Source organism: Pelophylax lessonae (genome assembly GCF_965119305.1).
Source record: "Pelophylax lessonae genome assembly, chromosome: 4".
Taxonomy (NCBI): Eukaryota; Metazoa; Chordata; class Amphibia; order Anura; family Ranidae; genus Pelophylax; species Pelophylax lessonae.
Genome location: NC_138771.1, coordinates 268,502,137 through 268,517,877, shown reverse-complemented (window position 1 = coordinate 268,517,877; position 15,741 = coordinate 268,502,137). Strand labels below are relative to the sequence as shown.

The 15,741-nt window shown below is 42.6% G+C and overlaps 1 protein-coding gene across 1 annotated transcript in view; it reads left to right on the top strand.

Annotated features, from left to right (window-relative positions):
• The window catches only part of HELB (DNA helicase B), a 102,427-nt gene that overhangs the window by 63,044 nt on the left and 23,642 nt on the right, over positions 1-15,741 (top strand). The window contains exons 8-12 of the mRNA XM_082253546.1: positions 4,986-5,070; positions 12,935-12,994; positions 14,073-14,162; positions 14,405-14,513; positions 14,681-14,815. Coding sequence (XP_082109672.1) covers positions 4,986-5,070; positions 12,935-12,994; positions 14,073-14,162; positions 14,405-14,513; positions 14,681-14,815 — 479 coding nt within the window. The remainder of the gene's footprint in view (positions 1-4,985; positions 5,071-12,934; positions 12,995-14,072; positions 14,163-14,404; positions 14,514-14,680; positions 14,816-15,741) is intronic.

Below are 15,741 nucleotides of genomic sequence, written 5' to 3'. Positions count from 1 at the left end.
TATCGGGGCATTTACATCTGTGGAGATACATTCGCCTTGGAGGAGTTGTGATAGCCGGTTCCTTACTAGGACATAAGCCCTGTCGATCTCTATTGCTATACAGCATAGGGGTCACCATTGTCCGGTAAGTGAACACCCAAAGGGGGAGGTCCGGCACTTGCTCACTGCACCACAAAAGATTGCATGTTTTGTGCACTTTCTTCCTGGCACTCCAGCACTTTCGTGAGACATTTTTTGGGACTGTGTACATCTTATCATCTACTGAGATCTTAAAGAACTATTACATCTGGACTGGCACTTTATATTTATATACTTTATTTATATAGTATACGTTTACATGGTTTCTACACCCCATTTTTTGCACATAATTGCACGGTGCACTTTATGAGTTTTTTGAGTAGAACGTAATCACTTAACTATTATACATGATTCACTATTGTTTGCGCTGTGATATATTTTTCTCGCATTTGTGAATTTTGGGTTACCACTATTTATGAACAGCTGCATTCTAGAAATTTTAAATATTGTCATTAGTTTTTTCACTTATCTTTGCGCTGTATTTGCACTGCACTGTTCAATTCTATTGCATACTTTACAAATGCACCGGCTGCCGCACCCCCGAGTCCCCATTTCACAGAGAGCTCCTTGTTACAATCTACACAGAATGCATCATCCATTCACAGTGTTCTTTGAATGTGAAAACTACAAGGTTTGACAGCCTTTGCGGCTGTCAGCTTGTAGTTCTCAATTAATTACCATGGCACTGTTGAGCCTTTGGCTGCGACTCACCCTACTAATTCAATTAAAAATACTAACCATAATTAAAAAAAAAAACATCCACAACTCAGATACATCACTAACCTTGTCTCAAAATACCAACCAAATCATTCTCTTCGTTCCTCCCAAGACCTCCTGCTCTTTAGCTCCCTGTCACCTCCTCCCTTGCTCACCTCCAGGACTTCGTCGGAGCCTCCCCCATCCTTTGGAACTCCCTACCCCAATCTGTCTGGCTATCTTCTACTCTGTCCACATTTAGGCAATCCCTGAAAACCCATCTCATCAGAAAAGCCTATCTCGCCTCCGCCTAACAACCGTATTTCCACTTTCTCCATCATTGCCCACAATTATTACCTTTTTTGTATCCCTTTTCCCACCCTTTTAGATTGTAAGCTCTAACGAGCAAGGTCCCTTAATTCCTCCTGTATTGAATTGTGTTTTAACTGTACTATCTGCCCTCATGTTGTAAAGTGCAGCGCAAACTATTGTCGCTATATAATTCCTGTATAATAATAATAATGTCCAAAGAACTGAACTAGTTAAAAGATAAATAGAAAAACCCGCTTTTACTTCAATATTTACCCTCATTTCAGAGATTTTCCATGCAGTGTTTTTTTTTTTTTTCCCCTCAAGATGTCCTCCTGCTAGCCGGTATCCCAAAACCCATTTTCTGTGAGCCCAGGTCATCATGAACCCTCCCCTCCTGTTGTTGGACAGTAAAAGAGAAGCAATACAGTAATATGCTCATATCTTATTCTGTTCTGTTATTGCGCTTTCATTCTATCAGCATTCTGCTTGTCAGCACCTGATTGGGTGTTTGTACTTCTTCCTTTCACAGTCCAGTTCTGCTGCTGTACAGGAACTGCAAGAGGCTGATACTAGGTCAAATTTAGGGTTACCATTTAAATAGGAAACTTAATGATGTACAGTAATACTTATGTATTAATTATTACAGAGCTGTGTTTTGTGTTTTAACAAATAAGCACATTTTTACTTGTCCTTTTTACAGTGTGAAATATTTTTCTTTTGTGATTCTTGGCCAAGATATTTCAAATATATATATATTGTTATACCTGAAGGGTTTCACATGTACTGTTACTTTAAGGCTGGCTCCACCCAGGAGTGATGACAAGGGTCAAGGGGCAGAGTGGCCATCTTAGAGACATGTAAGAGATGCATTGATATACAGAGCTGTCCTGTAATGCATGCTGGAGTGTACAGTGAGTCCTGAATAAACATCCGTTGTTCCAGATCGAGTCCTGTGTCTCTCACAACACGGAGAATATAACAGTGGTGAAGAGGATGGGATTTACAAGGTTACTATCCGTGTGAGAAAAGAAAAGAAGAAAAAAAAAACCTCTGGATTGTCAGCTGGATACAAACACCCACAGAGCCCAGCAGGAAAATGTCATTGATCGGGACATTTAGTGAATTTTATGGAGAACAGACAGCCTGGAGTTCCTGGATTGAGACACTGGAACAGTATTTTTGTGCAAATTCCATCCCAGGCGACAGGCAAGTAGCAGTATTTCTGACAGTGGTTGGTGCTAGGACATATGACACTCTTAGGGATCTCCTTTTCCCTGAAAAACCAGCAACTAAGACTTTGGCAGAGCTCCTGACACTGTTAGGGAATCATTTCCAGCCTAAACCACTAGAGATTGCAGAAAGATTCCGGTTCTATCAGCGGCAGCAGCAGCCGGGTGAAGATATTAAGGCTTATGTGCTCGCCCTTCGCAGACTAGCCTCAACCTGTTCTTTTGGGGAGTACTTACCGACTGCACTGAGGGATGTTTGTCATGGGACTAAATAGTGAGTCTAGCCAAAGGAGACTGTTAACAGAGAAAGATCTTACCCTTACAAAGGCAATTGAGATAGCTTCAGTGATGGAAATGGCTGTGAAAGATACAGAGGCATTGAACCCCCAGAGCAGAAGGGAAGAGGTTAAAGAGGAAGTTTTCAGAACAGCAGTCAAGCCAACAGCAGCAAACTATAGACCCTCACCAAGCCGGGAGTCAGCTTGCTACCGTTGTGGAAATACAGACCATGATCACAAAGTCTGCCGGTTTAAGGATCAGCTCTGTCATAATTGTGGTAAGGCAGGCCATCTGAAACGAGTCTGCCGTAGTAAGATGGTGCGAAATAAACAACCTCTGAACACCAGGACAAAGGCATATATGGTGTGAAGATATACATCGTCATCGAAATCAGAGGATGAGGAAGTGCTCCACAGATTGGACATACATCATATGCATTCAGCACCCTCAGCAATGACTGTAGCGGTAACCATGGAAGGAAAGAAACTCAAGATGGATGTAGACACAGGAGCAGCAGTTTCAGTTATCACCCAGAAACAATGGAGAAAACTTCTGATCCGAACTGTCCGTCCAACACCAATCAAACTGAAGACATACTCAAAGCAGATACTCCACCCACTGGGGTACGTGAAAGTACAGGTATCCTACAAGGGTCAGACGAAGAGAATGCCATTATATATCCTAGAACATGGGGGACCCCCTCTCTTTGGGAGAGACTGGATTGCTCACTTTGGCATGCCAGACATCGCCATAAACCCCTGTATAACACCTTCCATCCATCCCTAAAAAAAACAAACAAAAAAAAAAAAAACACAACAAAACGAGAACAGGCATAAAACAGTAACTAATAATTGTCCAATACAGTCCTCCAACTCAGGAGATTTACATGGCTTCTTCCACGTCCGGATGTGAGAACAACTTCCAGGGACGCTACGGGGAGAAAATGGCAGCGGATCACTTCGGCGGGCCCGTCAAAAGTCTCATAACCGCTCTTGCAGCGGAAACCGGTCAGGAGGGCGACAGCGTCGTTGAGGACGGGCACCCAACGACTCGGGCCGGAGGAAGCAGGGCTGGCTGGAATGGACACTGGCGGGGCCAAGAGGGGATCCCCTAGTTCAGAGGGTGAACAGACCTCTGGACAAGGGCTGGAGGGCTCTGTTGGAGCTGAGTTCAAAAGTTCAGAGTCCCCCCAAGCATCAGTCTCAATGCCTCCTGATCCGGTAGGAGCAGATCCTTGAGACACTGGAGATGCAGCCGATGTCAGGGATTCGGGCAGCTGAGAACGAGGACGCAATTGGTCTGCATGCCATCTGCAAATGGAACCATCTTCCAGGCAGACCCTATACATTTTGGGTCCCAAAGTCTCTGCGACGATAGCAGGAAGCCAACGAGTGTTGGAAGCGCCATTAAAATCAAGCCCATACCTTTTGCTGGGCTGTAAACTGGGGAATCTCGTCGTGTTCGACCCTCTTGTCTTGAGACTGCCGTACATGTTCCTGGACCGTTTGAGGGCGGAGCATGTCCAAAACAGTCCATGGCTGCCGACCCAAAAGAAGTTCAGCTGGAGTTTTCCCAGTGGTTGCATGTGGTGTGGTTCTGTAAGCAGAAAGGAAGGAGTCCAGCTGCTGGGGTGACAGGGACTGTTTACTTGTAGCCACAGTAGCTTTGAAATAGCGTTTGAAGGTCTGCACAAACCTTTCTGCTTGACCATTTGTAGCCAGGTGGTAAGGTGTGGTCAACTTGTGTTTGATGTTGTGGGCAGTCAGGAAACTCTGAAACTCCTGGCTTGTGAATTGTGCACCGTTGTCTGTGACAATTTCTCTGGGGTATCCAAACGTAGCAGCGAGATGTAACAGTATGGAAATTGTCGCCTTAGTCGTTGGCTGGGTAACAGGAATGACCTCAGGCCACTTTGAATGGGCATCAATAATGATCAAAAAGGGGTGTCCTCTGATCGGCCTGCAAAGTCCAAGTGTAGGAGAAACCAGGGATCCGTGGGCCATGTACTGTTACTTTAAGGCTGGCTCCACCCAGGAGTGATGACAAGGGTCAAGGGGCAGAGTGGCCATCTTAGAGACATGTAAGAGATGCATTGAAATATAGAGCTGTCCTGTAATGCATGCTGGAGTGTACAGTGAGTCCTGAATAAACATCCGTTGTTCCAGATCGAGTCCTGTGTCTCTCACAACACGGAGAATATAACATATATATTCAAGACAATTACATTTTAGGGACTTTGCTTTCTCTGCCACTTAATAAGTCAGTTGGTCATTCTGTGTTTTTTATTCTTTCTTGCTATGATTGATTTTTATGGCATGAACCAGTATGCATTTTATTCAGACATTTAATACCCTGTCTGCTGTTAAATTCAATTTACTTTGTCAATCACAGATTTAATTACTGCTATAAAAGCATTGATTGGGGACAGCCCAGGACTGCAGGATGATAAACACTCTCAGTTCATTGCATTTAGGAGGTAAGTTTTTAAGTAAATGTGTAGTGATTCAGAATTTTATTCTTTTCTTTATTATGGTCAGGACTTAAAAATTTTTGAAACATATTTTTTTGTTGTGAAAATATTAATGAGCACTATAGCAAAATATATTTGAATTCTGGTAACTGTATGGGGTTAATACCTTTTTTATCGATTTGGTACTTACATTATGATTTCCCTTATTTATTTCACATGTGTTTCTCTATATTTTTTTTATTTAAATCAAGTTTTCCTGACCCCCCCCCCCCCCCCCCCGCGCACAGTAGGCGATTCACACAGCCTTAATTAAGCTGGCCATACATTTTTCTTGTACAGCTTTCCTTTAGATTTAACAAAACCATATAATATGAGGTCAAACCTATACACTTTAAATTTGTATGCAATTGGGCAGGCCCTTGTACTAGTTAGTTAAAGGGAAATCTAAAGGAAATTGAACAAGAAAATCGTTTAATATATGGTCAGCTTTTTTTTTTTTTTACAAGCCTGTGAAAAGGGTGTGTGTCACTGTCTTCCAATTAGCTGTCAAATATCAGGGAACTCTATGCTCTGCAGTGTGTGTGATGTCAGGTCCCCACTGCCTGCTGCTAGCGCTCAGAAAAAATCCTTTGATCTGTGTGTTTTAGAACGATCTACAGAAGGATGGCTGCAGATAAACAGGTACAACATATGTAGGAGGATTTCTTTTATCTTTGTGTCTCACCTAAAACTAGTAAGTTAACCGGGTATGTGTAATGTAGGTTTGCAACATCTTTAAAAAAATGTATAAATGTTGTTGCTGTAACTAGCTGACCTTTTAATGTTGTTTCTCTCTTACTTCCTTAAAATCCATCTAAAACTACATGGTGAACTAAGGCTACACTGTCTACAGGGTGACACCACAGCTGGGTAACATCACTGCAGAATAAGCAATGTAGTCGCTTTGCTAAAGGAATGTAAAAATAATCGATCCACTGGCAGGGTCAACCAGTAATAAAATTGTCAGGGACAAATATTGTCTGTAAAAATGACAGCTGGGAATTGCCTGTAATTACTGCCAAAGACCTGCAGGGGAGGAGCAGGGCATGCTACACATACCAAAAGTATTTTTTTATTTTTTTTTTGCCATGTATAGTGCTCCAAATGTCCCACAATTAGTAAAACATTGCATGCTCCTGTTTTAGATTTTTATTTTAGCCAACAGGTTTCTCCTTTGTTTACACAATAACAGTGCAATAACTTAGGGTGAAAATAATATACGTAAGTGAGTAAGTAACGTTGGCCATTGGAAGGCAGTTTTTTTAGCGAGCTGAATGAAGAAAAAAAGAGAAACGATTTCTCCATCCGCTCAAAGAAGGTGGATGGAGAAATCCCATCCCACATTGTATTCTGACAACGGGACTTGGCACTGTCCGATTGCACGGTCAGTGGCTGCAATTGCTGATTGACAAAAGTATTCCAACTTGTCTGTTCAACAGGGACAGCCAGCCAAACACTGATAGAAATTCATTCCCTGCTGATCCAACCACATTTTAAACAGTCTATGGCCAGTTTAATGGGCCATACACACTATACAATTGTCTTTAGATTTTTTCCTTTAGATTTACCAAAATCATATAATATGAGGTCAAATCTAAACACTTTTAATTTGTATGCAATCAGGCAGGCCTTTGTACTACATAGAAAAGGTAAATCTAAAGGAAATCTAACAACAAAAGTTGTATAGTGTGTATCCAGCTTAAAGCTGGATACACACTATACAACTTTTGTGGTTAGATTTCCTTCAGATTTACCTTTTCTATGTAGTGCAAGGGCCGGCCAGATTGCATACAAATTAAAAGTGTTTAGGTCTGACCTCATATTATCTGGTTTTGGTAAGTCTAAAGGAAAAAGTCTTCAGAAAATCTTATAGTGTGTATGGCCCGTAAGACTGACTAATTCCTTATTGGATAACTGTCTGAATTCTTTAATTAGACAATGCAAACCTCCCCATTGTACAGGCTCTTTTCTACTGAAAATGATTCGTCTGATTTCACGGCATACAATGAGGTTCTCACAGTAAGAATCACAAACTGCAAGTCGGCTAGATCCTAACTTTTTTTTCCTGGCTGACATCTACCAACCTGTATAAATCACAAACTGCAGCAAGTCAGATGGATCCTAACTTTTTTCTGGCTGACCTCTACTAACATGTAGCTCTCCCCCCCCCAACAGCCTGTCACTGGCCCTCCCGTTAGATTTCAGCTCTTTTAATCGAGGCTCAGCATCGCATGTTGGCGCTACCCAGGGCGGTCTACATATAAATTCAGTCTACCTAGTAACATTCTCCAGACTGACATCCACCCTTCAAGGTATTTTATTATTGCATATCTCCAAAGAGCCAGCCCACTGCATGCATCATGAAAGAATGCTCTTTAGAGGAGTACTTAGGCAGAATGCTGTGATGTTTTCAGGAAACTTTGTACAGCACCCTACTGTACAATCCCATCAGCCATGATCTATCTGCATTGCAGTAAGACCTGGTGAGTTGTGTTCTGGAAATGCAAAAGGCTTTATTTAAACAATCAACTGCTAGAAGTCAAAGGCCATGCTCTTCAGAAAGTGGCTCCTACCTTTTACTGTCCATCCCTTTCAGCTGCAGAATGGATTTAGCAACTTCAATATTGCGCTATAGCTGAAAGATGGCTACAGCGTGGGCGGCACAGTGGTGTAGTGTTTAGCACTTTCACCTAGCAGCAAGAGGGTCGCTGGTTCGAATCCCAACCACGACACTACCTGCCTGGAGTTTGCATGTTCTCCCTGTGCCTGTGTGGGTTTCCTCTGGGTATTCCGGTTTCCTCCCACACTTCAAAGACATGCTGGTAGGTTAATTTGATCCTGTATAAAAAAAAAAAAAAAATGGCCCTACTGTGTATGTATGTGAGTTAGGGACCTTAGATTGTAAGATCCTTGAGGGCAGGGACCGATGTGAATGTACAATGTATATGTAAAGCGCTGCGTAAATTGACAGCGCTATATACAGTGCCTTGCGAAATTATTCGGCCCCCTTGAACTTTGCGACCTTTTGCCACATTTCAGGCTTCAAACATAAAGAGATAAAACTGTAATTTTTTGTGAAGAATCAACAAGTGGGACACAATCATGAAGTGGAACGAAATTTATTGGATATTTCAAACTTTGTTAACAAATAAAAAACTGAAAAATTGGGCGTGCAAAATTATTCAGCCTCTTTACTTTCAGTGCAGCAAACTCTCTCCAGAAGTTCAGTGAGGATCTCTGAATGATCCAATGTTGACCTAAATGACTAATGATGATAAATAGAATCCACCTGTCTGTAATCGAGTCTCCGTATAAATGCACCTGCACTGTGATAGTCTCAGAGGCCCGTCTAAAGCGCAGAGAGCATCATGAAGAATAAGGAACACACCAGGCAGGTCCGAGATACTTTTGCGGAGAAGTTTAAAGCCGGATTTGGATACAAAAAGATTTCCCAAGCTTTAAACATCCCAAGCACTGTGCAAGCGATAATATTGAAATGGAAGGACTATCGGACCACTGCAAATCTATGAAGACCTGGTCATCCCTCTAAACTTTCAGCTCATACAAGGAGAAGACTGATCAGAGATCCAAGAGGCCCATGATCACTCTGGATGAACTGCAGAGATCTACAGCTGAGGTGGGAGACTCTGTCCATAGGACAACAATCAGTCGCATACTGCACAAATCTGGCCTTTTATGGAAGAGTGACAAGAAGAAAGCCATTTCTTAAAGATAGCCATAAAAAATGTTGTTTAAAGTTAGCCACAAGCCACCTGGGAGACACACCAAACATGTGGAAGAAGGTGCTCTGGTCAGATGAAACCAAAATCAAACTTTTTGGCAACAATGCAAAACTTTGGCGTAAAAGCAACACAGCTCATCACCCTGAACACACCATTCCCACTGTCAAACATGGTGGTGGCAGCATCATGGTTTGGGCCTGCTTTTCTTCAGCAGGGACAGGGAAGATGGTTAAAATTGGGAAGATGGATGGAGCCAAATACAGGACCATTCTGGAAGAAAACCTGATGGAGTCTGCAAAAGACCTGAGACTGGGACAGAGATTTGTCTTCTAACAAGACAATGATCCAAAACATAAAGCAAAATCTAAAATGGAATGGTTCACAAATAAACATATCCAGGTGTTAGAATGGCCAAGTCAAAGTCCAGACCTGAATCCAATCGAGAATCTGTGGAAAGAACTGAAAACTGCTGTTCACAAACGCTATCCATCCAACCTCACTGAGCTCGAGCTGTTTTGCAAGGAGGAATGGGCAAAAATTTCAGTCTCTCGATGTGCAAAACTGATAGAGACATACCCCAAGCGACTTACAGCTGTAATCGCAGCAAAAGGTGGCACTACAAAGTATTAACTTAGGGGGGCTGAATAATTTTGCACGCCCTTTTTTTTTTTTTTTCAGTTTATTTGTTAAAGTTTGAAATATCTAATAAATTTCTTTCCACTTCATGATTGTGTCCCACTTGTTGTTGATTCTTCACAAAAAATTACAGTTTTATATCTTTATATTTGAAGCCTGAAATGTGGCAAAAGGTCACAGAGTTCAAGGGGGCTGAATACTTTCGCAAGGCACTGTAAGTACCTGAAATAAATAAATAAATACAGCGAGGCCATCCAGTTCTGGGAGGGCATGCATAGATGTCTTCTAGAACCCCGCCCCCTGGGGCATGCATCAGACATGCTCTTTGACCAGTGTGTCCTTGAGGCACAGCTGATCACAGATCAGGGTAAAAGGTTTTTCACAGCAGCCCTTTACCATGTGATCAACTATATCCAATCACTGCTGACCACATGTAAACAGACTTGCTGGTTATCGGCATTCCTTTTCTCACATGCTGTACCTGTGTGCTGATAACCGGAAAGGTTGTTCACTTACATTTTGGATAACCGGAAAGGCTTTCAGCACATTGTATACACTGATCATCAGTGCCCTGATTATCAGTCTCAGCCTCATCAGGGCACATCAGTGAAAAAGAATAATTACTATATAAATATTTTGTAGCAGAAGCTAAGAAAAACCTTTTTTTTTTTTTTTTTTTTTTTTTGCAAAACCTTTTGATATTTTTTTTCGTTTGAGCAAATACAAAAACCCAGTGGGGATTAGATGCCACCAAAAGAGAGCTCTATCTGTCTAAAAAAAAAAAAAAAAAAAAAAAAAAAACAATTTTATATGGGTACAGTGTTGCATGACCGTGCAATTGTTATTCAAAGTGTATTAGCACTGAAAGCTGAATACTGTCCTGGGCAGGAAAAGGGGGAAATGCCCAGTATTGTAGTGGTTAATCAAAATCTTGGGAGTCTGGTTTGGAGCCGAGGATGCAGTCCTGAGGTCTGCGCCCAGGGCCAATTGCTTGCATGTGATCAATCATTACTTGAGCTGTTGCATGCAAGTGGGAGAGATTAGCTGCAAGTGCTGGCAGCCTCCCATTGCTTTCAATGGGGCAGCCTACTTGCAAGCTAATTGTCGGAACCCCTGCTAGGGTTTTTGCAGCTGGTCACCTACAGGGTGCATTCGTAGTGTGTGAATGCACCCTAAACATGTCCACACTTCAGATGAATCATGTGTGGATGGCATCACCATTTTGCAATCTGAGCATTGCACCTATTTTATCAGATAGGCAACTCAGTGGTGGCCTGTTTAGATTAGAACATGGATACTATGTATTCTATGATTTAGTAAAACAGAAAAAACACAGCTCTTGCAAATATTTTATAAGGTGCCTATAATATCCAAATTCATAATAAAAGTCCAAGAAATTAAAAAAGTCCAAATTTCATGTGCAAAAAGTGCAAGGTATAACCTTAAGTGCAATTTAAGAATAAGGTGCTGGTAGTGCTGGATTATTGTGCAAAATATAGTGATAAAGGTGCTCCTATGTAAGTGCTGAAGTGCTCCAAGGATAATCACTGGTGCCAGGTGACTTGATTCCCTTGAGAAACCCCACTCACCAGAATGGATGTACCCTTATCAGGGGTCAGAAAACGCTTGTGGTCAAAGGGTTCCTCCAAACTGTCTCCCTGGTTAGTAAGAACACACAACGTGGCAAATCCTCTACTTGATAGAAAGTGCAATGTGCTGCAATGTATGCCCTTTCAGTGTAATGGCCCTGGGCAGCTCCAAAAAAATTAAGGAATCCACATAGTGAAGCCCGTTTAAAAACTTTATTTCCCACATCAAAAGAAATATACTCGCAGTATATGATACTTGTAAGAGGCAAATAATGTATATCAAAGATGGTTCCGGGAATGACGCGGCTGCGTGCGTTCCACGGAGAACCAGGAAGTGATGTCAGAAGGTGCCGCACCGGAAGTACATCGACGCGTTTCACCCTCCCACTTGGTCTTTAACCACTTAAGGACCAGGCCCATCTCTGACACTTGTTGCTTACAAGTTAAAATCAGTATTTTTTGCTAGAAAATTACTTGGAACTCCCAAACATTATATATCTATAATATATTTTAGCAGAGACCATAGAGAATAAAATAGAGATTGTTGCAATACTTTGTCACACCGTATTTGTGCAGTGGTCTTGCAAACGCAATTTAAAAAAAAAAATACACTTTTTTGAATGAGAAACTAAGAAAACAGTAAATTCAGCCCAATTTTTTTCTGTAATGTGAAAGATAATGTTACGCCGAGTAAATTGATACCGAACATGTCGTGCTTAAAAATTGCACACGGGTGTGGAATGGCGACAAAAATTACTACTTAAAAATCTCCATAAGCGACACTTTAAAAATGTCTACAGGTTACCAGTTTAGAGTTTCAGAGAAGGTCTAGGGCTAGAATTATTGCTCTCGCTCCAACGTTCACGGCGATAGCTCACGTGTGGTTTGAACACTGTTTACATATGTGGGCGTGACTTGCGTAAGCGTTCGCTTCTGTGTGCATGCTCTAAGGCCCTGGTCCTCAACCCTGGTCCTCAGGGCCCACTAACAGGCCAGGTTTGCGAGATAACTGAAATACATCCCAGGTGATATAATTTGCTGCTCAATGATTGCAGTACTCTAGTCTGCATCTCCCCACGGTAATATCTAAAATCTGGCCTGTTAGTGGGCCCTGAGGACCGGAGTTGAGGACCACTGCAAGGGACAGGGTGCTTTTCAATTTATTTATTTTTTTTTTACACTATCCCTTTTTTTTTATTTTTTTTTTATCACTTTTATACCTATTACAAGGAATGTAAACATCCCTTGTAATAGAAATAAGCAGGACGGGTCCTCTTTAATGTGAGATCTGGGGTCAAAAAGACCTCAGATCTCACATCTAAACTTAAAAGCAAAAAAAAAAAAGGCAGGTGGGTGGAAGCGACGTATGACGTCGCTTCGGTCCTCCAAGGCCATAAAGTCGAGTGGGGGGCCATCTGCCCCTCACTCGACTTCATGCCTGGGACCCGGAAGGACCGGATCATTTTGCCCGCTACCGACGGCTCTGGTAAGTGGGGGAAAATGACCGGAAATCGGCAGGGGCACCTCTCCCACCGCCCATAAAAGTGATCCCGCGGCAAACCTGCCGCTGGGACCACTGTTATGTGAAAAAGGACCGCCGGCCGCGTAGAGAAATACTAGGTTATGGCAGCTAACGTCAAAGTAGCAACGTAAACACGCAGGGGGCGGTCCGGAAGTGGTTCTAGAATGTATTTTAATAATGCAGTTTGAAAGAAAAGCTTGTCAGACCTACCTTGCATTACTAAATTTCTCTTGTTTTATTCTAATTTTAGGCGTCCAGTTTTATTATTGTACTTGTATTCTGCGTGTGTACTTGACATTATGTTTAAATTATGTACATTTTTTTTTTCTCTGTACATTTAGGAAGGATTGTCTACTGATAAATGAGCTGTGCTGCACACACTACTCAAAACATACAATGAAGTAAGTATGTAGCATAGTGTTTTCTTCCCTCTAGACTAGTATTCAGTATTGTGGTCTGCCTGGGCAGATGATGCACGTTTAAGCCGGGTACAAATGGATCAAATTTTCAAATGGTTCACATCTGTGTATGGTCCTCTCTGTTCAACAGAATGCAGTTATTGGATCGACTTCTGTGGAACAGTCCTGCTTTCTTCGATCAGTGGTCTGCAGCCATTGGCTCAGCTGCTGATTAGTGTATTCTGACCACACAGGAGTTCCCACTGTCAGAATAGAGCACAGCAGGGGAGGATTCCTGTACCCACCCGGCTTGTGTGGATGCAGGAAACTGGTATTTTTTTTTTGTTCACCCTGCTGGTTGAAGGAAGAAAAAATGAATAGTGTGTACCCAGCTTTTGATTAGAAATTCCTGTTTTTCCTGTAGTTTTGCACGAGTGGCTTTTCACTCAAGGTGGAGTTGGGTTTTAACTGATTGCTGCTCTCCCCCTCTCTCCCCCTCTCCCTCCCTCTCCCTCTCTCTCTCCCCCTCTCCCTCCCTCTCTCCCCCTCTCCCCCCCTATCTTCCCCCCTATCTCCCCCCCCTCTCCCCCCCTCTCCCCCTCCCTCTCTCCCTCTCTCTCCCTCTCTCTCCCTCTCTCCCTCCCTCCCCTCTCTCCCTCCCCTCTCTCCCTCCCCCTCTCCCTCCCCCTCTCCCTCCCTCTCTCCCTCCCTCTCTCCCTCCCTCTCTCCCTCTCTCCCTCTCTCTCTCTCCCTCCCTCTCTCCCTCTCTCCCTCCTCCCCTCTCCCCCTCTATCCCCCTTCTCCCCCTCTCTCTCTCCCCCTCTCTCTCTCTCCCCCTCTCTCTCTCTCCCCCTCTCTCTCTCTCCCCCTCTCTCTCTCTCCCCCTCTCTCTCTCTCCCCCTCTCTCTCTCTCCCCCTCTCTCTCTCTCCCCCTCTCTCTCTCTCCCCCTCTCTCTCTCCCCCTCCCCTCAAATGCAGCAAGGAACAACTTTGTGGACTGACCAAAATGTAGAATGGTATTCTTTTAGTGAAATGTCTTTGTTTTGTAAGTAAACAATGACCTGGTGTTGTTCCTCCTTAGGAATTCCAGGAACAGATATGATTTTAGATGTGGTGACAAAGTCTGCTGCACTAAAAACGCCTATGTCAAAGATCTTCAGACCAGATCCAGGTAGGATGCTGATTTGTCTGAACTTGGGTCCTATATGGTGGTCAATGCATTCTAATGCCTGGTGTAAATCGTTATTGCTTCGTGCTCTGCTCTATCAGTTGTCTTCCAACTATGTCCAGGTATGTTGTTTAAGTGCTTGACCTTGGCTCCTGGCTACTGAGCAATTAATTCTACTGCCTGGTATATTCATTATTGCTATATGCTAAGTTTTTATTTTTTATTTTTATTCTGGTCATCCTAAGGTCTCAATGTTCAGACCAGAATAATCCTGACCCTATGACACAAAGCCAGGAGAAGTGTGCAGCAGATGATGAGCGGATCTGTAATGGGGAAATATTTTATATAACTAATGTGAGTAATCACTTGCAAATAATTTGTAAATAAATGTCCGCATTCTTAAACCGGTAATAGATGATTTTGTGGTAGTCATGTATTGCCATGATTTGATCACCTGGGTGCAGTCTGAAGCTGAAGATAAAGACGTTTTTAAAATATATTACTATTTTGGTTTTCTACAGGATGTAGAAAAAGATAAAATTCGAGAATTAACCTTATCTGATGGAGAGGAGAGAGAGTACACACTGAACTATAAAGCCCTTAGAAGTCGCAGTGGTTTAAATTATGCGTGGGCCAGGACCATTCACACATTCCAGGTATGTGGTGTAAACCTTCATCAATAACCTTCATAGCAATGCAGTTTAAACACACTTCATATAACACTAGTAATTATTGCCCTTATTTTGGATTTGCTCTTTAAAAATATGTTATTAAGATATTTAGTATATCGCATGAAGCTGAAGATTTTCCACAGGTACGGCTTCACCTTTGATGTCACCATGTTAAAGTGCTGTTTTTGTGAACGTTAATTTGTATTTCTGTGCATACATTACAATAAGTAGGTTGGACCCTACTTTCAGCTGTTGGTTTGCGATTAAAGTGCTGTGCATAGTGGGCCTTTCTGTTACGACCAAATGGACAAATGTTATAAAGACTTTAATAGTTTTATTGCTTCATCTAGGAATCGGCACATGCTTGGGGTGGAACCAGGGAATCTGGATTTCTACTAATACCAGCAATAAACCTAAAGTAGCTGTCATTTTCTCTTTCATTCATTGACGGACACAGCGTCTTCTAATCTCAAACCATAGGGTTATATTACCACCTACAGGCAGAAAAAAATGAACTCTGCATGGCCTATGGGCAGCCCTGACTTATATAAATCCCCTCCCTGCATGAGCGCTCCAGTTCTTTCTGCCTAGTGTCATGAGTATTGACCTGGTTTCTCCTTTCTTTTGCTGGGGTTTTCTTCCTGCGAAGATCTTCTATCAACAGCCGGGCTGGGCGATAGGCTGGATAATATAGGTCCAGTGGTCACCCAAGCCAGGCCAGTGAGCAGGTGCGCACTTTCCTGTCAGTGCAGTGTGGATGCTCTTTTTTCGCATGTTTTTTCTAACAGTCATTTTTCCCTATGGACTTGCTATTACTAACGGTGGCCATTTTTTTGTAGCCTGGCAGCATCCCTGTGTATTTCTATGGGCTTTGTGTTTGGGCTTCAGGGGACAGGGCAACAGTGGCCATG